Source organism: Capricornis sumatraensis, chromosome 4, assembly GCF_032405125.1.
Source record: "Capricornis sumatraensis isolate serow.1 chromosome 4, serow.2, whole genome shotgun sequence".
NCBI lineage: Eukaryota > Metazoa > Chordata > Mammalia > Artiodactyla > Bovidae > Capricornis > Capricornis sumatraensis.
In genome coordinates this window covers 24,375,149-24,393,656 of record NC_091072.1, presented here as the reverse complement: position 1 = coordinate 24,393,656, position 18,508 = coordinate 24,375,149, and the positions used below count along the sequence as shown (strand labels likewise).

Sequence of the window (18,508 nt, the reverse complement as noted above, 5' to 3'; positions counted from 1 at the left end):
ACCAACCACAGCCATTTAAATAAAAGAACCTGAGGTGTCTGTCATTAAACAACAACTTCCTGATAAACCGGGTTATCTATGTGTTGTTTATGTTTATGCTTATCAGTTTGAAGTGCTTAACTGAAAGATGCATCATTGTTTGGGATCATTAGCTGTCAGCCAGTTAGAATGTGCGTAATTTCATCACTTTTATGGGACTTCCTTGGTGGTTCAGCTGGTAAAGTATCCACCTGCAACGAAGGATACCCTGGTTTGATTGCTGGGTTGGGAAGATCCATTGGAGAAGGAATAGGCTACCCACTCAGTATTCTTGGGCTTCCCTGGTGGCTCAGCAGGTAAAGAATCTGCCTGCAATGTGGAAGGCCTGGGTTCGATCTTGGAGTTGGGAAGATCCTCTGGAGAAGGGAATGACTACCCACTCCTGTATTCTGGCCTGGAGAATTCCGTAGATTATATATAGTTCATGGGGTTGCAAGGAGTTGGGCACAACTGAGTGACTCACTTTCATTGCTTTTATGTAAACCGTGGCCTGCAGAACCAACCTCGGTGAATGCAACTTCTTTATACTCAGCCCATGCACAATGTGAACTGAGGTTTGAAAATATCAGGGTTCTAACCAGGTTCAAAATCTCTGGGCTGTTACCAAATGCTACCAAGTCAACACAGTTGTTCTAGGATTGACAATGATTGACCTAAAGTAATTTTGTTTCCTTAAACTATAGCATGTACTATTAAGACTGACAAAAAGCTAAAAGTGTTCAAATCTTGCAAGTTCACATTAGCACCCCAATTCACCAGAATTTAGATCTCCTGTGTTTATCATACTTGAATAATAAACAATTGACTGTCCATTTACAGCTGTAAGTTTTAGATCAGAATTTTTCCAAAAGAAAGCTAAAATGCAATACATTAACTCTACATAATAAAAAAAACTTCAAATGTAGATAAAACATATCCCTGTAATGATAGAAATTATTCTGTTTTGGGAAATATAAATCAGTAGATAAAATAAAATGTTGTGCATGAAAACTAAAGTTTCTTATGTATTGAAAAATATTTAATTATAGTCTCTCCACAAGCTACCTTTTTTCCAAGAAGCTACTACATTTCTATTATAGTATAACAACATATAACAATGTCTCTGAAGAATAAGATAAGGTTAAGCTTTCATGGATTGGAGAAGGAAATGGCAACCTACTCCAGTGTTCTTGCCTGGAGAATCCCAGGGACAGGGGAGCCTGGTGGGCTGCCGTCCATGGGGTCACACAGAGTCGGACACGACTGAAGCGACTTAGCAGCAGCAGCAAGCCGAAGGTTAATGTATATAAATTGCTGACAAACTGAAGATCCTTGAGCTCAAAATAATACAAATTTTTGGTAGAAGAAGGTATTGCCAACATGGAGGAGTATATGTGATCTGTAAGGTCAAATATAACCCTCTCCCTATTGTACAAGTCATAAAATTTGTCTCCTTTCAAATGTAAGATAGAAAAGTCACAAAATGCCATCTCTCTGATGATAATGAAAGAAATGAACATTTAAAAATATGAACTCTAGCATTCCATACCTAGATTTGCGATACTCGTATCTATATCATCTGTATCACAATTAAATGTTTTTAAAGAAAGTAAGGATTAGATTAGGTTTCATTCAAGATTTGGGAAAACAAGCAATATTGCATTTTTAAATCTGTAAGCAAAATATAGCCTTTATTATCAGCTCATGTTGAACTTGATATTGAAGAAAAATCTTTGGTCACATGACATTTTATCAAATCAAATCTTCCCTTTCTACACTATGAAGAGGTTTTGCTTTATCCCTATGAAATAAAAAGCATTTCTAGTGAAAGTAAAAATTATATGGTTGAGTAATTAAATCAATATGCCTATTAAAATAAAGTACAGATACTGTCTTTCTCATGGAGCACCCAACTTCCTCCCAGTTTTTTACATTACATAATATTAAGTCCCCCTTGTATCAGTATTGGGCATGCAGATATTGAATCCAAAATATTAATGATAATTAAAAAATGAAAAGTATCAAATGTGCATTATGTGCCAGGGAAAGATCTGAGCACTTTACATATATCAGCTCATTTAATTATTTAAACACTGACCAGTAGTATCCCCACTCCAGTATTCTTGCCTGGAAAATCCCATGGACGGCGGAGCCTGGAAGGCTGCAGTCCATGGGGTCTCTGAGGGGTCGAACACGACTGCGTGATTTCACTTTCAGTTTTCACTTTCATGCACTGGAGAAGGAAATGGCAACCCACTCCAGTGTTCTTGCCTGGAGAATCCCAGGGACGAAGGAGCCTGGTGGGCTGCCATCTACCGGGTCGCACAGAGTCAGACACGACTGAAGCGACTTAGCAGCAGCAGCAGCAGCAGCAGTAGTATCCCATTTATAAGGTAGTGAAATGATAGCCTGATTAATTTGCTCAAGGGCACAGTTTATGAAGCAAAGAGCAAGAATGGCTAATCCAGGCAGTTTCCGTCTAGAGCCTGTATTATTAACTGCTACCTGAAAAAGCAGTAATCATCATAAAAGAAAAATTTTGAGGGCTAACTTAGAGATGATTTTGCAAATATTGTTAGTTAGGGTTTCTGATTGTTATTCCCAGTCAGTCTTCTATTCCCAGAGTTGCTCGAGCAGTGCTTTGTATACAGTAGGTACTCAATAAATAAATCATGGAACTGGCAAATGCATAAGTGAAGCTGTCAATCCAAAACTTGCTCTCTACACTTAATTTAATAAAGGTTATGAGTTCCAACTAAGAAATATACTATTTTGTCCAAATTATTCATAAAATAATGTATACTCAATATGGCCTCTGTTGTGGATTGTATAAAAATGTAGCCACATATTTTATTAAATCAAACAAGCTAATTTTAAAGAGAATATAACTAGGAACAAGTAATATATATATATATTTTTAAATTGTGATTTAATTGAATATGTAGTTTAATGCTTAATAAGAGCTACAATGATAGCCGTCATCAAACACCTTCAGGTGACGGTGGTGAAGACTCTGTAACTAAGATAATAACTTTCAAAGATAAGGCACTTTAATTTGAGTACTTTTCATGTGTGCCATCTGTGTGCTATGGGATTTACATGCCTTATCTCATTCATTCTCAGCACCACTGTAAGACAGTTATTACTTTTAGGTCTTTGGGGAAGCCTAATTAAGGAGAAGAAATATAACTTGCTCAGAGTAACCTAGTTAGTAACTAAGGAGTGGGGCTAGATTCCAGAATTGGGCAGCTTGTTCCTACATAAACACCAAGCTCTCATTTGTATAACAGGTACCCTGAGTTCAGGGTGGAATTCAGGGCTTTTCATGTGCTACTTCAGTTAAGTCTCAAAAACCTGTAAAGCTAATAACTATTGTCATATCACTTTAAAGGAAATTGACAGGTCAGTTATTGCTGTTTATATAGATATACTTTTAAACCATATGAAGTTACTCTCTACTGCTCAATAATGGTCAAATATGTAAAGTCTTATGTATTCAAATTAATATAGATAAAAGACTGATATATGTGTAGATAAAAGGTATAAATCATATAGATAGATATATAGAGAGATGAAACAATCAAATCTTAACCATCATTAACTAGGAATAAAATGGTGCTTAACATTGTCTTCATGGTGTACAATTATGTATTATTTTTATCTGCAAAAGTAATATTGATACTTTTCATATTTGAAACTGTGAACATATTGCTCTAGATCCTTTCAGAAGGATAATTAGCTTGTTTAGCGAACATATGCCCATTTGGAAATACATATTAGCAGCTCTCTATGCCGCAAACACCATTTAATAGAATTTTTATATTCAGGAAATAATTGCTCATAAGATGGTTCATCGAAGGGTTAAATATATTAGTAGAAATAGAAGCAAACTGAATATGCTGCTAAGTCGCTTCAGTCGTGTCAGACTCTGTGAGACCCCATAGATAGCAGCCCACAACTGAATATAGGGATTTGTTAAATCTGGCAGAACCACACATAGAATAACAATGTAGTTATTCAAATGACTTTTGTAAAACAATATTAAATAATATGCAAGGGTCTTTATGATAGATGCTAACTGAAAGCTAGTTTCCAAATTATATATAAGCTCTTGATTGTATAATAGTGGAATCAGAAATCTGATACGCATATACTAAAATGTTAGCACTTAATTCTGAGATTAATTACCATGAGATTAATGGTACAATGTTTTCATTACTCATATTTTCTAAATTTTCCACTACAAGTATATATTTTATAATAAGTAAAGAGAATCTTGAAAGAACAGTGTTTTTTAAAGTTAAAAAAAAAACTTTTTTATCCAATTTCCTGCTCTACCAACAATAAATTAGGTCTGCAGAAACTGAAAGTGATAACTCTCTGGTAGCTTAGTGATAACCTAAGGAAGATGAGCCAACAATTTATTCATACAATGGATAACACTAATATTTCTACTTTTACTACATATTGTTTTTGTCACATCATCATTAATCTTCATAATAGGTAACACATTCAACATGTTTACTTCAGACACTGTGTTAAGCATTATCTCATCTTATCCTAACAGCACACCTGAGGACAAGGCTACAGTGTACTTCATAATCTGTAGCATTTACTCTTGCTCTCGTAGCTAAATGCAGCAACCCAGAAGATTCATCTAAGCAGCAAGTCAGAAAGAATGACTTAACTGTGGAATAAATTCTAACGTAAAATGGGAAAAGGAGACTATTTCCCTCTCAGCACTCTGCCTACCTTGGTTAATACTTTGTATGTTTAAAATAAACACCTGATTCAGGATAGCATTCAGAATGTTAGAATGGGATGCAGTGATGTGGAATGGAACGGTGGATGCGTTTAAGGATACAGGCCATGACTCTGTTTATTTTTACTTAAATATGCAGCTCAGCTCCTGAAATGGGAAACGAAGAATTGCACAGTTGGTTCAGTTAATGCAGATATATCTCCAAGTCTGGAAGGCAAAGGAAATGGCAGTGAAGATGAAATGAGATTTCGAGAAGTTGTGATGGAACGCATGAGCAACATGGAAAACAGAATCCAGTATCTTTCAGATAATGAAGCCAATCTCCTAGATTCTGAGAATTTCCAAAATTTCAGCATAACAACTGATCAAAGATTTAATGATGTTCTTTTCCAGCTAAATTCCTTACTTTCCTCCATCCAGGGACATGAGAATATTATAGGTGATATCTCCAAGTCATTAGTAGGTCTGAACACCACATTACTTGATTTGCAGCTCAGTATTGAAACACTGAATGGCATAGTCCAAGAGAATGCATTTAAACAACAAGAGGTAAGAGTTTTTGTACTGAAAAGTCATATGCTGGGAGGGAATCCATCTGTAACCTATCTCCTCAGATAGTCCAGGGCAGAGAAAAAGTTGCAAAACCTGTTTTAACATCATTCTACTTACCTGATTTCTCTTGCAATCTCACCAGAAAGTTCCAAATGGATTTACCTACTGCCTCTTCCAAATTCCCAGCCGAAGGGGGAATTTGTTTTTCATCAAATATAGACTCTCTTAGCATGTTTTAATTTTTTAAATACTTTCAGAATGCCTCTTGAGATTCTCTAAACCAATTACAGTTGGTAGATTATCTTAGCATATTTGGACAGATAGATACAGTTTTTGCAAGTTTTAAAAGAAACCCAGAATATCTTCATCATGAAAAGAATGAAAACGTTATTTACATGGGTAAATTGTAAAATCTAAATTTTAAAATAGTTTGTCACTCACAAGAAGTATTGCTAAATTTTTATGTGTAGAGATAACTCTAAGTAAAGAATTCGAGTTTGAATAATGCATCAACATCTTGTTACCGTCACAGGATCAAACACAAGAAAGCAAGACATCTTCTAGACCACTTGTCAGCCAAAGTTTTTTTGCAAAGGCCTAGATGTAACTCTTAGGCTGTGGGAACCACATGGTCTCTTTCGCAACTTCTCAACTCTAACACTAAAGCAGTCCTAGACAGTAGATAGACAAATGAGTGAAAATGTGATCCAGTAAGTCTTTCTTTACAAAAATAGGCTTTGACCCATGGATCATAATTTTTCTTAGTTTTGCTCTAAACTACTCTGTGGCCAACCCTCTGGGTTCCTTTGTACTGAAGAGAAGGAAATTAAGAAGCAAGTTGTTTCATTTAGTTCAGAATTGGATTATTTTTTGTTGTTAGGTCATTATAATTGTTCCATTTGTGAAAAAAAATAAGCTCATGGATAAAGCTTCATTACTTGTGTGAAAAAATTAATCTTCATATTGCATGGTATCTAAGCCCTAAGATCGTAATGTGAAATATGTCAACTTTCCACATTAGCTCAGTAAGGCTGCCATCTTTGTAGTATATTTTACTTGAATAGACCATGTCTTAATTAATGAGGTTGTTTTCTATATAGATACACTGTTATGCAGTGGTGAGTTTTTTTTTAAAATGGATGTCCCTTATAGAGAGCAAAGAGAAGTCTCTAAAGTTTTAACATCATGTGAAAACCAATTAAATTATTGACTAGAGAATAGACTAAACAGGTTAAGAAAGCACACTTTAATATTTATTTATTGTAAGATGCAGTCCCTGAGAAGACAAAGACATTGCTGTGTAAATACAGAAACCATTGGTGAACCTCATCCCAATGCCAGCCTTGATAGTCAGTGTTGTATCCTTGTCACATCTTCCAAATACTGACTGTTATTTCCTCCCCCATGGTTAATAAGTATCTAAACATATAAAAAGTTATTGGAATATCAATGACTCAGGCTATGGAGGGTTTAGAAAGAGTGCACAAAGAAGAAACTGTCCAGAGGGCTGAGAACCTTGAGACAGAGGAAAATAAAATATTAGCTGTGGGAACAGAAACTGATTAAATATGAGGGAAAGAGGACAGGAGAAGAAATATTACTTTGTGTGAAAACAAGATTCACTACTCTAAAATCTGACTGTGTGGATCACAACAAGCTGTGGAAAATTCTGAAAGAGATGGGAACACCAGACCACATTACCTGCCTCCTGAGAAATTTGTATGCAGGTCAAGAAGCAACAGTTAGAACTGGACTTGGAACAACAGACTGGTTCCAAATAGGGAAAGGAGTATGTCAAGGCTGTATATTGTCACCCTGCTTATTTAACTTATATGCAGAATACATCATGAGACATGCTGGGCTGGAGGAAGCACAAGCTGGAATTAAAATTGCGGGAAAAATACCAATAACCACCAAATATGCAGATTACATCAGCCTTATGGAAGAAACCTAAGAGGAACTAAAAAGCCTCTTGATAAAAGTGAAAGAAGAGAGTGAAAAAGTTGGCTTAAAACTCAACATTCAGAAAACGAAGATCATGGCATCCGGTCCCATCACTTCATGGCAAATAGATGGGGAAACCATGGAAGCAGTGACAGACTTTATTTTCTTGGGCTCCAAAATCACTGTAGGTGGTGACTTCAGCCATGAAATTAAAAGACGCTTGTTTCTTGGAAGAAAAGCTATAGCCAACCTAGAAAGCATATTAAAAAGGAGAGACATTACTTTTCCAACAAAGGTCCATCTAGTCAAAGCTATGATTTTTCCAGTAATCATGTATGGATGTGAGAGTTGAACCATAAAGAAAGCTGAGAACTGAAGAATTGTTGCTTTTGAACTGGTGGTGTTGGAGAAGACTCTTGAGAGTCCGTTGGACTGCAAGGAGATCCAACCAGTCCATCCTAAAGGAAATCAGTCCTGAATATTCATTGGAAGGACTGATGCTGAAGCTGAAGCTCCAATACTTTGGCCACCTGATGTGAAGAGCCAACTCATTGGAAAAGACCCTGATGCTGGGACAGATTGAAGGCAGGAGGACAAGGGGACAGCAGTGGATGAGATAGTTGGATGGCATCACTCACTCGGGAGTTGGTGATAGGGAAGCCTGGCATGCTGCAGTTCATGGGGTCACAAGTAGTCGGATATGACTGAGCAACTGAACTAAACTGAAGATCAGAGGGGCAGTGAGACAGGATGAGAAGAAAATAAAGATGGATGCAATGAAAGAACAAGAGTTTACTTGATATTGGTAATGTCCCCAAGTCCTCAGAGGTTATAGATTATCTGTGAACTGGCTCAGCTGGTAAAGAATCCACCTGCAAAGCGGGAGGCCTAGGTTTGATCCCTGGGTTGGGAGTATCCCCTGGAGAAGGGAACAATTACCCACTCCAGTATTCTGGTCTGGAGAATTCAGTTCATGGGATCACAGAGTCGGACACAACTGAGCGACTTCCATTTTCATCACTTTCATAAACCCACATAAATGAAGAGTTAAAACCAAATTGGAAACCATTTGGAAGATAGTAGAAGTGCTAAACATGTTTGAAGTGATACATGTGTGTGCGTTTAGTTGCTCAGTCATTGTCTGTCTCTTTGCAACCCCATGGACTGCAGCCCTCCAGGCTGCTCTATCCATGGGGATTCTCCAGGAAAGAAAACTGGAGTAGGTCGCCATGCCCTTCTCCAGGGGATCTTCCCAACCCAGGGGTTGAACCGAGGTCTCCCACATTGCAGGCAGATTCTTTACCGTCTGAGCCACCAGGGAGCCTGGAAATGATATATAATAGAAACAGTTGGAATCTGATAATAATCGATCATTGAGTTGAAATAAATTGCACTTTCGTTTTGAAAGCAGTCCAAGCATTAGAGATGGAGGTACAAGGGAAAGGAGGAACTTATTTTTTTAAAGCTCTTTTTTTGTAAGACAGTAGTCATTTGTAGAGATTTGAAATCTAGGTAAGTGCTAGTGTGTGTGTGTGTGCATGCATGCTTGCTCACTGAAAATAGTATTTACAATCTTGTTCCCATTGCTTAAAACAGTTGGATTCATCTTTGAATCTTTAGCCCAATGCAGGAATAAGTAAATTAAATACATGCCTCAATCAGTAATTGTTTGAATAAAAGACTTATAAGTAATACCAGCATTTGTTTATCAAGGACAGACCAGGCATTAATTTGACAGAAAGAAGAATACTGACTAAATAAAAGAGAGAGGTGGGATGTATCATCTCTGTTTTACATAGAAAGGACTGTAAGAAGGCAAAATTACATGCTTGTTTCTAGCAGAGCCGCTGGTGGTAGATGGACAGTGTGTGCGCTTATTGTAGAGCAGCAGTCCCCAGCCTTTTTGGCTCCAGGGATGGTTTCGTGGAAAATAATTTTCCCTCAGATGAGGGGTGGTGGGAATTGGTTTCAGGATGATTCTTTTATTGTGCACTTTACTTTTACTTTTATTGTGTACTTTATTTCTATTATTATTACATCAGTTCCACCTCAGATCATCAGGTATTAGATCCTGTTAGCTGGAGACCCTTGCTATAGAGGACTTTTAAAGATATATCAAATGAACTTTCTCTCCTCCCAATAAAACCTATTTCAAGTAAAGTGTGGTTAATATGAGCGCTATATAGAGTTTTCAAAGAAAGGGGGAAAAGGCAGCCTCAGCTTTAGGTATGAAAAACATGGGTGACTCCTAAGGTTTAGGGAGCAGAAATCACCAACTAGTCCCTTGACCTTTTCTCTGTGGATATCAGAAGCTGATAACAGGATATCAGGGTATCACAGGATATCTGTGGATATCCTGACAGCTGGGGCAATCTGCAGCCACATCAATGATGTCAAGCATATTTATCATGTTCTTATGCTCTATAAAACATCCGTGTTCATTATTTCATGTATATATGTACCATATTGCACAGAAAAGACTAAATGGGGAGGGAGGCAGCAGAGGGTAGAGACATCCTAATCTAGAACAAGGTTTTGGATGGGGGAAGGCACAGTCAGGGTGGTGAAAACTGACATATCTCTATTTGAGTGCAGGGCTCTTGTACAGGCAGATCTGGGTATACTTGCATTTCTTTCCAAAGGTTTTAGTTGACACTTTGGACCCTCTCACTTCAACTTGTCCAGTCCAGTCAAGTGAGGTGAAATTTTCTTTTCATACCTGGATTAAGGAACAGTACACCACTGATTTATTTCTTTGTGCAATTGGGAAATGAGAATCTATCAGCAATTAAACATTGAAGTCATTAGAAAAGTATAAATCATACAATGAAGACAGAGGACACAAGGTAAGTAGAACAGAGAAATAGAAAATGTTACCAAGATAGATGAGAAAGTTAGGTACCCTGGAAAGAGAAAGCCCAGCTCCCAAAGGAAAACCCAGGAAATGACTTGAAAAGTAATAAAAAGTATATATATTGTCAAAAACTTTACAACTGGATGCTTAACCTCATCAATTTGAAAAGCAAATTGAACAAGATTTTATTATGTCTACTCTTACTCTGAAAAATTAAATGCATTGATGATACCCAGGGTTTGAGGGCAAAAAGTAGGTATTCAGATACATTAAGTAAGATTAAAAAAAAAAAAAGAAGTCCTGTGTATTTATAAGGTGGTAGGGAGAGGGGTGAACAAAAATTTTTATATTTAGTCCCTTTGATCAGATCCACTTCCAGGAAACTGTCCTATAAAAGTGCTTGTATAAATATGTAGATACATATAAAATTGTGTTCATTGCAGCATTATTTATGTACAGCTCAAAACTCTTTATCAATAGGAATCAAATTATGAAACATACAATATAATTCTACTAGATTATAAAAAATAAAGCAGTTTCTAAATATTTTAATAGGTAAATATTCTTAATATATTATTGAGTAAAAAATAAAGTCATAATCCAGAACATGATGCCATCTCTCTTGTTCATAGTTTTAAGATATGCATGAATGTATATAAATGCCCACAATGTATATGTGCATTTGAAAATATAAAATAATGAAATCTCAAATACAGAGGCAAAAAACCTGAACATAAGATATTGTTAATATGCTGGTTGAGATTTTATCGAATCTGAAAAGCTATCCTTAATGTTCATCACCACTGAGAATTATGACATTAAGCTTTGCTATTGCTGTAAAACAATTTAATATACAAATCTATTGAGCTGATAGAATTGGAATTACTCAAGTACAGTATAAAGAGTTTAGATGAATTTAAAACCATATGCCAAGTTTCAAATTTGATTTTAGTTTTAGCATTTTGACATGTAGATATTTAGGAATAGAAGCATGTCTAAGATATATATATATTTAACCTTTTTTTTTTTTTCCTGGTAGAGTGTAGAAATAAGCCATTCAGTTAAAAGAGGAAATGCTTCAAAACCAAAGAATTACTGTTTTAAAGTCATTCTCTAATGTCCATATTCTTATTCCATAATATTATTGTAATATTATCCATTTTAAAAAATCTGACTTGTAGGGCTTCTTAAACTTATATATTTGATATTATGTGTGTAACAGAAATTGTGGATGTTGGCTTGTGTTTCATAGGAGATGCGTAAATTAGAGGAGCGTATGTACAATGCATCAGCAGAAATGAAGTCTCTAGATGAAAAACAAGTGCATTTGGAACAGGAATTAAAAGGGGAAGTGAAACTGTTGAATAATATCACTAATGATCTGAGGCTGAAGGATTGGGAACATTCTCAGACACTGAAAAATATCACTTTATTCCAAGGTAAAGTATCTTCTCATTCCTCCAGAAAATGATATACTAAGATGTACTGATATATATAGAAATTTGGTATTAGAAATTCTATAGTTTTCAAACAGTTTTGGAGCATATATTTATTACAAATATCCAGAGGAAGGAGTCTTGAGATCTTTTCAAGATGTGTTAAGTTAACTGTCTTCTCCTATATTTAAAATTGATAACCAATAGGGACCTACTTTATAGCACAGGGAACTCTGCTCAGTGTTATGTGGCAGCTTGGATGGAGGGGAGTTTGGGAGAGAATGTATACATGTATATGTGTGGCTGAGTCCCCTCACTGTTCACCTGAAACTATTACAACATTGTTAATCGGCTATCAGTTCAGTTCAGTTCAGTCGCTTAGTGTGTCTGACTCTTTGTGACCCCATGAATTGCAGCACGCCAGGCTTCCCTGTCTATCACCAACTCCCTGAGCTTACTCAAACTCATGTGCATCGAGTCGGTGATGCCATCCAACCATCTCATCCTCTGTCATCCCCTTCTCCTCCTGCCTTCAATCTTTCCCAGCATCAGGGTCTTTTCCAATGAGTCAGTTCTTTGCATCAGGTGGCCAAAGTGTTGGGAGTTTCAGCTTCAGCATCCGTCCTTCCAGTGAACACCCAGGACTGATTTCCTTTAGGATGGACTGGTTGGATCTCCTTGCAGTCCAGGGGCCTCTCAAGATTCTTCTTCAACACCACAGTTCAAAAGCATCAATTCTTTGGTTCTCAGCTTTCTTTATAGTCCAACTCTCACATCCATACATGACTATTGGAAAAACCATAGTTTTGACTAGATGGGCCTTTGTTGGCATACTAATGTCTCTACTTTTTAAAATGCTGTTTAGGTTGGTCATAGCTTTTCTTCCAAGGGGCAAGCATCTTTTAATTTAATGGCTGCAGTCACTATCGGCAGTGATTTTTGGAGCCCAAGAAAATAAAGTCTGTCACTAGTTCCATTGTTTCCCATCTGTTTGCCATGAAGTGATGGGACTGGGTACCATGATCTTAGTTTTTTGAATATTGAATTATTAAAGAAATGGTGAAAACTCTTAATCTCAGAGGCTGCAAGTCCACAGCTAATCTGTGTCCCTTGTTTCTTGTCTCACGCTGTGTAGTTTTTCCTGAGATGTCTGTCTTGGTTTAGGGCCCTAATCACTGAATCAAAGTCTTTGCGTATGCACTCTTTTTTTCGAAATTCATCCTGGAGTACTGTAGATTTGGTTCCCTTCAATTTGCTCAGCAAAATTCAAGCTGTAAATTGAGTCTTTCTGGCCTACTTTCCTGCTCTGTTGCCACTGTGCAGAGATGAATGACCTACAGCCATGTTCACAGTCGTGAGGTTAAAACTCCTTTGTTGGGGAGAAGTACTTGCTGCAGGAATAGGAGAGGCATGGATTCCCATTGATATAGAACCATGACCTCACTTGTAGACATCTAAATATATGTTTCCAACATTAAGCTATAGCTTAACAGAACTTGCTGGTTGTTACTACAGCTATTTAATGCCCAGTGGTATGTAATTTACATGATGATTATATTTTTTTAAAAAGAGGCAAAAAATATACAACACAAATAGAAAATATAAATGTTAGTGGTTGTTCTCTTAAAATGATAGAATTATGAATTAGATTTTCCTCATTTTGTCTAGGCTTTTACCCTTCCTATAATATGTAGTTATTATTGTAATGAAAATGCAATAAAACATTATAGCCCAGTGGTGTATATGAAGGGAAATGGAAAATGTGCCATGGATATTTGGAAAATTAAGTTATCAGGGAAGGAAGGTCCTGAAACCCAATTTGGACCTTGCAAAATCAGAAACAATTCAGGAAAATGGAGAAAAGCAGGGACGAGTATTTCAAAAGAAGCAAAGAAAATGGACAGAATATACTTACTCATCAGATTATCTTTATTTATGTAGCCCCTTCTTAGAATTTTTCAGGTCTTACATCTTCCCACCTGATTACAATTTGTAAACGAGTGCTGTTTAACCAGTGACACTAACTATGACTGTGTATTGTCCTTGGGTTATGTGGCTGAACCACAGAAGTTGAAAAATGCTTCTTTTAAAACATTGCTGTTTTAGAGATTAATACTTGTCCTGTGGCACTCTATGAAGAAGAGGGACATAGTGCCATCTCTTTCTTGGACACAGAAAATTCAAGTGACTTAATCAGTGTTGATCAGACTCAGTACTGGGGGACACTGTGGTATTAATAATTGCCATGCTAAGTAGTCCAAATTTCCCCTGCAATGTCCACTTATTTTATAACATCTATATCCAACTTGGGATTCTACTTAATATTATACTCGAAAAGTTATTCTTTTACTCATTTTCACTTTACTGTCTTTCCCCACATCTCTCCCACTTATCCAGAATCCTCTTTCTTCTCCTTCTACCCATTCTTCAAAGTCCACTCCAATCCTACCTCCTCAATCAAGTCTTTTGACCACTGCTCCTCGTGCTGACGTGCATCTCTCTAACAAATACCCAAGGGTATCATTTTCAACAATATGGTTTTTGGTTATATGCTTTGCATGGACTTCTGTTTCCTTTGACGGTACCACACGTGACTCTATTTGTACATTTTCTACGGAACATCTAACTTAATATAGTGAAATCTGCCTGGTGGTGAGGTAACAGGGAGATGTTCCCAGAAACTTAGTCATCAACCTTCTGGTTCCAATGAATCTGGGGTCTCCGTGCTAGTGGTCTGCACATAGTCACCATCCTCCACCTCCATGAGCAGCTTGGTGTCTGCAGATCAACGCAGACATGTGTCAGATTGTCACATTTATTGTTGGGGAGGATCTAGGACTCTAAACTTGAAGCTACCTTGCTGGACTCCTGCTTTCTGTCTGTACCGCCTCACTTGTCTCATTGTTAACTGCTTGTGCCTGCTCATTGGGGCTCAAGGAAGGCCTAGAAAACTAAAGACTTTTCTCTACAAATAAGAAACAGAGGACCTGGAGAGCCTTGGGCTGGGTAGGTCCCAAAGATCCTGCTTGATCTACCTTTTCTTTGATGCTCCTCAATCCTGAAGGGAGCATGGGTAAGACAAGAAGGGGAATAAAATATTGGATAGAGAGGCTAATCATAAACTCGGCAAGGAAACTCAGTTTTAGGGGCGCTGGGTTTCATTCCCAGTAGGTACACAGTACTAATGTGGACTTGTCCTGTCATTGACTCAGTGTCTGTCTCTGCCGCCAGGATCTGAGAACACAGAACAGTGCTCAGCACACATAAGTATTTTATCTGTAATCAGGCTGTCTAGTTTAGGGCTATCTCTTTGTGGTACTCAGCGGCTGGCTACACCGCTTCCATCCAGGAAGGTCAGTCTCGTTTGTTCTGTATAACTGTGCAACAAACAAAAGGCTTTGGATTTACCTATGTAACTGTCTGCACAGGTGACAAATTTATTTTACCCTTGCTTTAAAACTATGATCAGTAATTGTCATTTATTTTTTTAAAGGTCCTCCTGGACCTCCAGGTGAAAAAGGAGATAGAGGCCCTCCTGGACTAAATGGTTTGCCAGGCTTTCCAGGTCTAAAAGGTATGGTAATAGTAACTATTCCACTATGTACAGCAGAGCTGAGTAGTATACAGCCATGTATGAGGAAGGAGGGTTGAGCTATTTGATTGGTTCTCTGTGGGATGTGTGTGTGTGTGTGCGTGTGTGTGTATGCGTGTATTGAGGGCATATTAAGTGTTTGGGTAGCCTCATCACCTCTATGTTCAGAATGGTCAGCACTGATTCTTCATTTTTGAAGAACGTTAATGGCATAAGATTGTTGGTTAATTCTAGGGAGGGCTCTATATCACTGACTGCAAACAGTATTTGGCAGAACTAGTTTGAAGTCACAGGTGAAGGAAAATATGAAAACTATCTTCACGTTGAATGTATTTACAAGTTATCTGGTTTTAAAGATGCAAAAATAAAATAAAATGAGTCAAAGGCGAATTGGATCATATTCGTTATATAGTCCTTAACTGAACATACCTGCTTAAATCTCTGCTGCTGCTGCTGCTGCTAAGTCACTTTAGTCATATCTGACTCTGTGCAACCCCATAGATGGCAGCCCATCAGGCTCCCCCGTCCCTGGGATTCTCCAGGCAAGAACACTGGAGTGGGTTGCCATTTCCTTCTCCAGTGCATGAAAGTGAAAAGTGAAAGTGAAGTCGCTCAGTCCTGTCCGACTCTTAGCGACCCCATGGACTGCAGCCCACCAGGCTCCTCCGTCCATGGGATTTTCCAAGGCAAGAGTACTGGAGTGGGGTGCCATTGTCTTCTCCTCTGCAGTTTCAATATAAATATTGACTAGAATACGGATGAATTTTACCTTTGCTGTCAGTTACTCTTTGTATCTTACTTGGAGCAAAATGTTTCAAATTACTTTCTTCAGTCTATTTTGTAATCTTGAAAGCAGTATTTTGAAAGAAGATAATAGAAGACAGAAAAAGAGAAAGATCATGAACTTTCTTTGCTCTCAAAAAAATAAAGAAGATAATAATAAGAACATGATCACCATGTTATTCATGGCTCAAAATCAAATACCTGTATGATTTCTGAAGGTGGGGAGTACATTGCACAGTCTAATTACAACTAAAATGGTTTGTTCTGCCCTCTCCCAAAATACCTAAATACTAAGGATTTCATCTTATTTTTCTGTCTTTTGATTATATAAAATGTCCTTCTTTCTGATCAATGTATTGACCAGCCCAGCGTACATCAGAAAAACAGTTTTTAAAAATTAAAAGCATGAATTTGACACAAGCCTGCCCTTTATGTCATGGAGCTTAAAAAGCCAATATATAACGTTTACATTTTTTTTTAATTAAATTTCTTTAAAGAAAATAAAATACATCTATAGGGTGAATTGTTGCTGTGCCTTTGAAAGTAATACCAGGTAAGATCCTTTATTCAGAAAAGTCTTTTCACTTGACTAGCACCTGGCAGAGCTTAGCAATGGTGTGTTAATGTCAGGAGCAGGGGAAGTAACCAGTGTTATATTATCTGCCAGAGTGGCTATTGTCAAAGGTCTGTCAGCTCCTCCGTTACAAATTGCAATTGTCAAAGCTTTATAACTCAACCATAAAAGTTCAGTCTGGGCTACAACTTGCTGTTCAAAGCTTCATCTTGGGAACATCTTTTGCAGCTGTTTCGAAACTATGGATGTATGAAATAGAAAGAGGGATTTAAAAGTTTCAGTTTTTGTTAATACTATAAACAGATACTGTTGCAAACCTGCTTTGATTCTTTAAGTGAGGCTTTAGTCTGTGGCTATTGGTACTGCTCCTGTACACAAACAAGCATTATCTGGCCCCTCTAAAGAGAAGCAGATTTCACTGTGGGAATGATAAACTGACTCTCTTAGATTATTAGGTTACATTTGATTTGGTGCACTGCAGCAAAAATATTCAAGTTATAAGGCATCTCTCCTAACTAATTGCTGCATTCTGTTTTGTTCTTTGCCACGTTGCCCATTTGCCTCATGTGTAGAACTGGAATCAGGAGCTTAAAAGTATATGATGGACTGCCTTGATAATTTTACTTTCTGATTTAAGCAGGTTTATTAAAACCCCACATATACATGCAGTTAAGCCCACTAAATTCAGCTTGACACTCAACCACGATATGAAAGTCTGAGAAAAATAAGTGTTTAGCCTAATGTTCAGTTTCCAAGTTGTGTCCAATTCTTTGCAACCCCGTGGACTGCAGCTGGCCAAGCGCCTCTCTGTGGCATTTCCCAGGCAAGGATACTGGAGTCCATTATTTATCTTAGTAGTTTTAAATAATCAATACAGCAAACATATTATAATTGTTACTTATGTATTGGGGTGGATATTATGTTAACTGTGCTTTATCTCAAATAAGATAATAAAAAAGCATTTCAGTGTGCTGATTCCTTGGCAGCATGTCAAGGAGAATGACCTATGACCTTTTACTTTAAAATTTATTTTAAGAAGTTTTTACTGAATACTCTCCCTGTCCCTGGGAAACACAAGCGCACACACAGTTACATTATTGTTTGGGATTACAATGGAGTAGAATGGCACCCCACTCCAGTACTCTTGCCTGGAAAATCCCATGGATGGAGGAGCCTGATTGGCTGCAGTCCATGGAGTCGCAGAGTCAGACAGGACTGAGCGACTTCACTTTCCCTTTTCACTTTCATGCATTGGAGAAGGAAATAGCAACCTACTCCAGTGTTCTTGCCTGGAGAATCCCAGGGACAGAGGAGCCTGGTGGGCTGCCATCTATGGGGTTGCACAGAGTCGGACACGACTGAAGCGACTTAGCAGCAGCAGCAAAAGCAGCAGGTATAAACAAGAGCATGGGAAATAGAGTAATATATTCCTTCACTAGTACCTAAGTTTTTTTTTTAATAAATATTCTTTGATATTTCCCATTTCTTGAGTTGTGAAATCTCTGGGACAATTCTTAAAAATCCAATTTTTAACTTACATTTCAAAGTTATCACTTAAGCCACAGCCAAATCCTGCCATTTGAAGATTCCTGATTAGACTATATAAACCTTCTAATTAAAACTTTAAGATGTTTCCTCATGTGTTTTTATTTATATTAGCAATATGTTACCTATTGAATATCTGCTGTGTATGCACTAATGTTTTTCCACTTACTGTTGATATTATCTATCAATTTCTACACATGAAATTTTAGGAAAGACATTATTCCTCCACCTTGGAGATTCGCCTCTTTTATATCCATTAGTGAAATTAGATTGTTTCATTATTTTCTCAAATCGTTATGAAAAATGAATTATTACTACTGTTTTTTTTCCCCTTCATTTATCATGTAGGTAATCCAGGTCTTAAAGGTGATCGGGGGATCTCTGGTTTTCCTGGAATTCGAGGATTCCCAGGACCAGCGGGGAGGACCGGGAAGCCAGGTATTCTGAT

General features: G+C 37.4%; 1 protein-coding gene across 4 annotated transcripts in view; it reads left to right on the top strand.

Moving 5' to 3' along the window:
- MSR1 (macrophage scavenger receptor 1) overlaps nucleotides 1-18,508 on the top strand; it is a 79,072-nt gene that overhangs the window by 11,610 nt on the left and 48,954 nt on the right. For all 4 annotated transcript variants that reach the window (XM_068970178.1, XM_068970176.1, XM_068970177.1 and 1 more), the window contains 4 exons: nucleotides 4,920-5,329; nucleotides 11,383-11,569; nucleotides 15,060-15,140; nucleotides 18,409-18,498. In XM_068970178.1, the coding sequence (XP_068826279.1) occupies nucleotides 4,920-5,329; nucleotides 11,383-11,569; nucleotides 15,060-15,140; nucleotides 18,409-18,498 (768 nt within the window). The remainder of the gene's footprint in view (nucleotides 1-4,919; nucleotides 5,330-11,382; nucleotides 11,570-15,059; nucleotides 15,141-18,408; nucleotides 18,499-18,508) is intronic.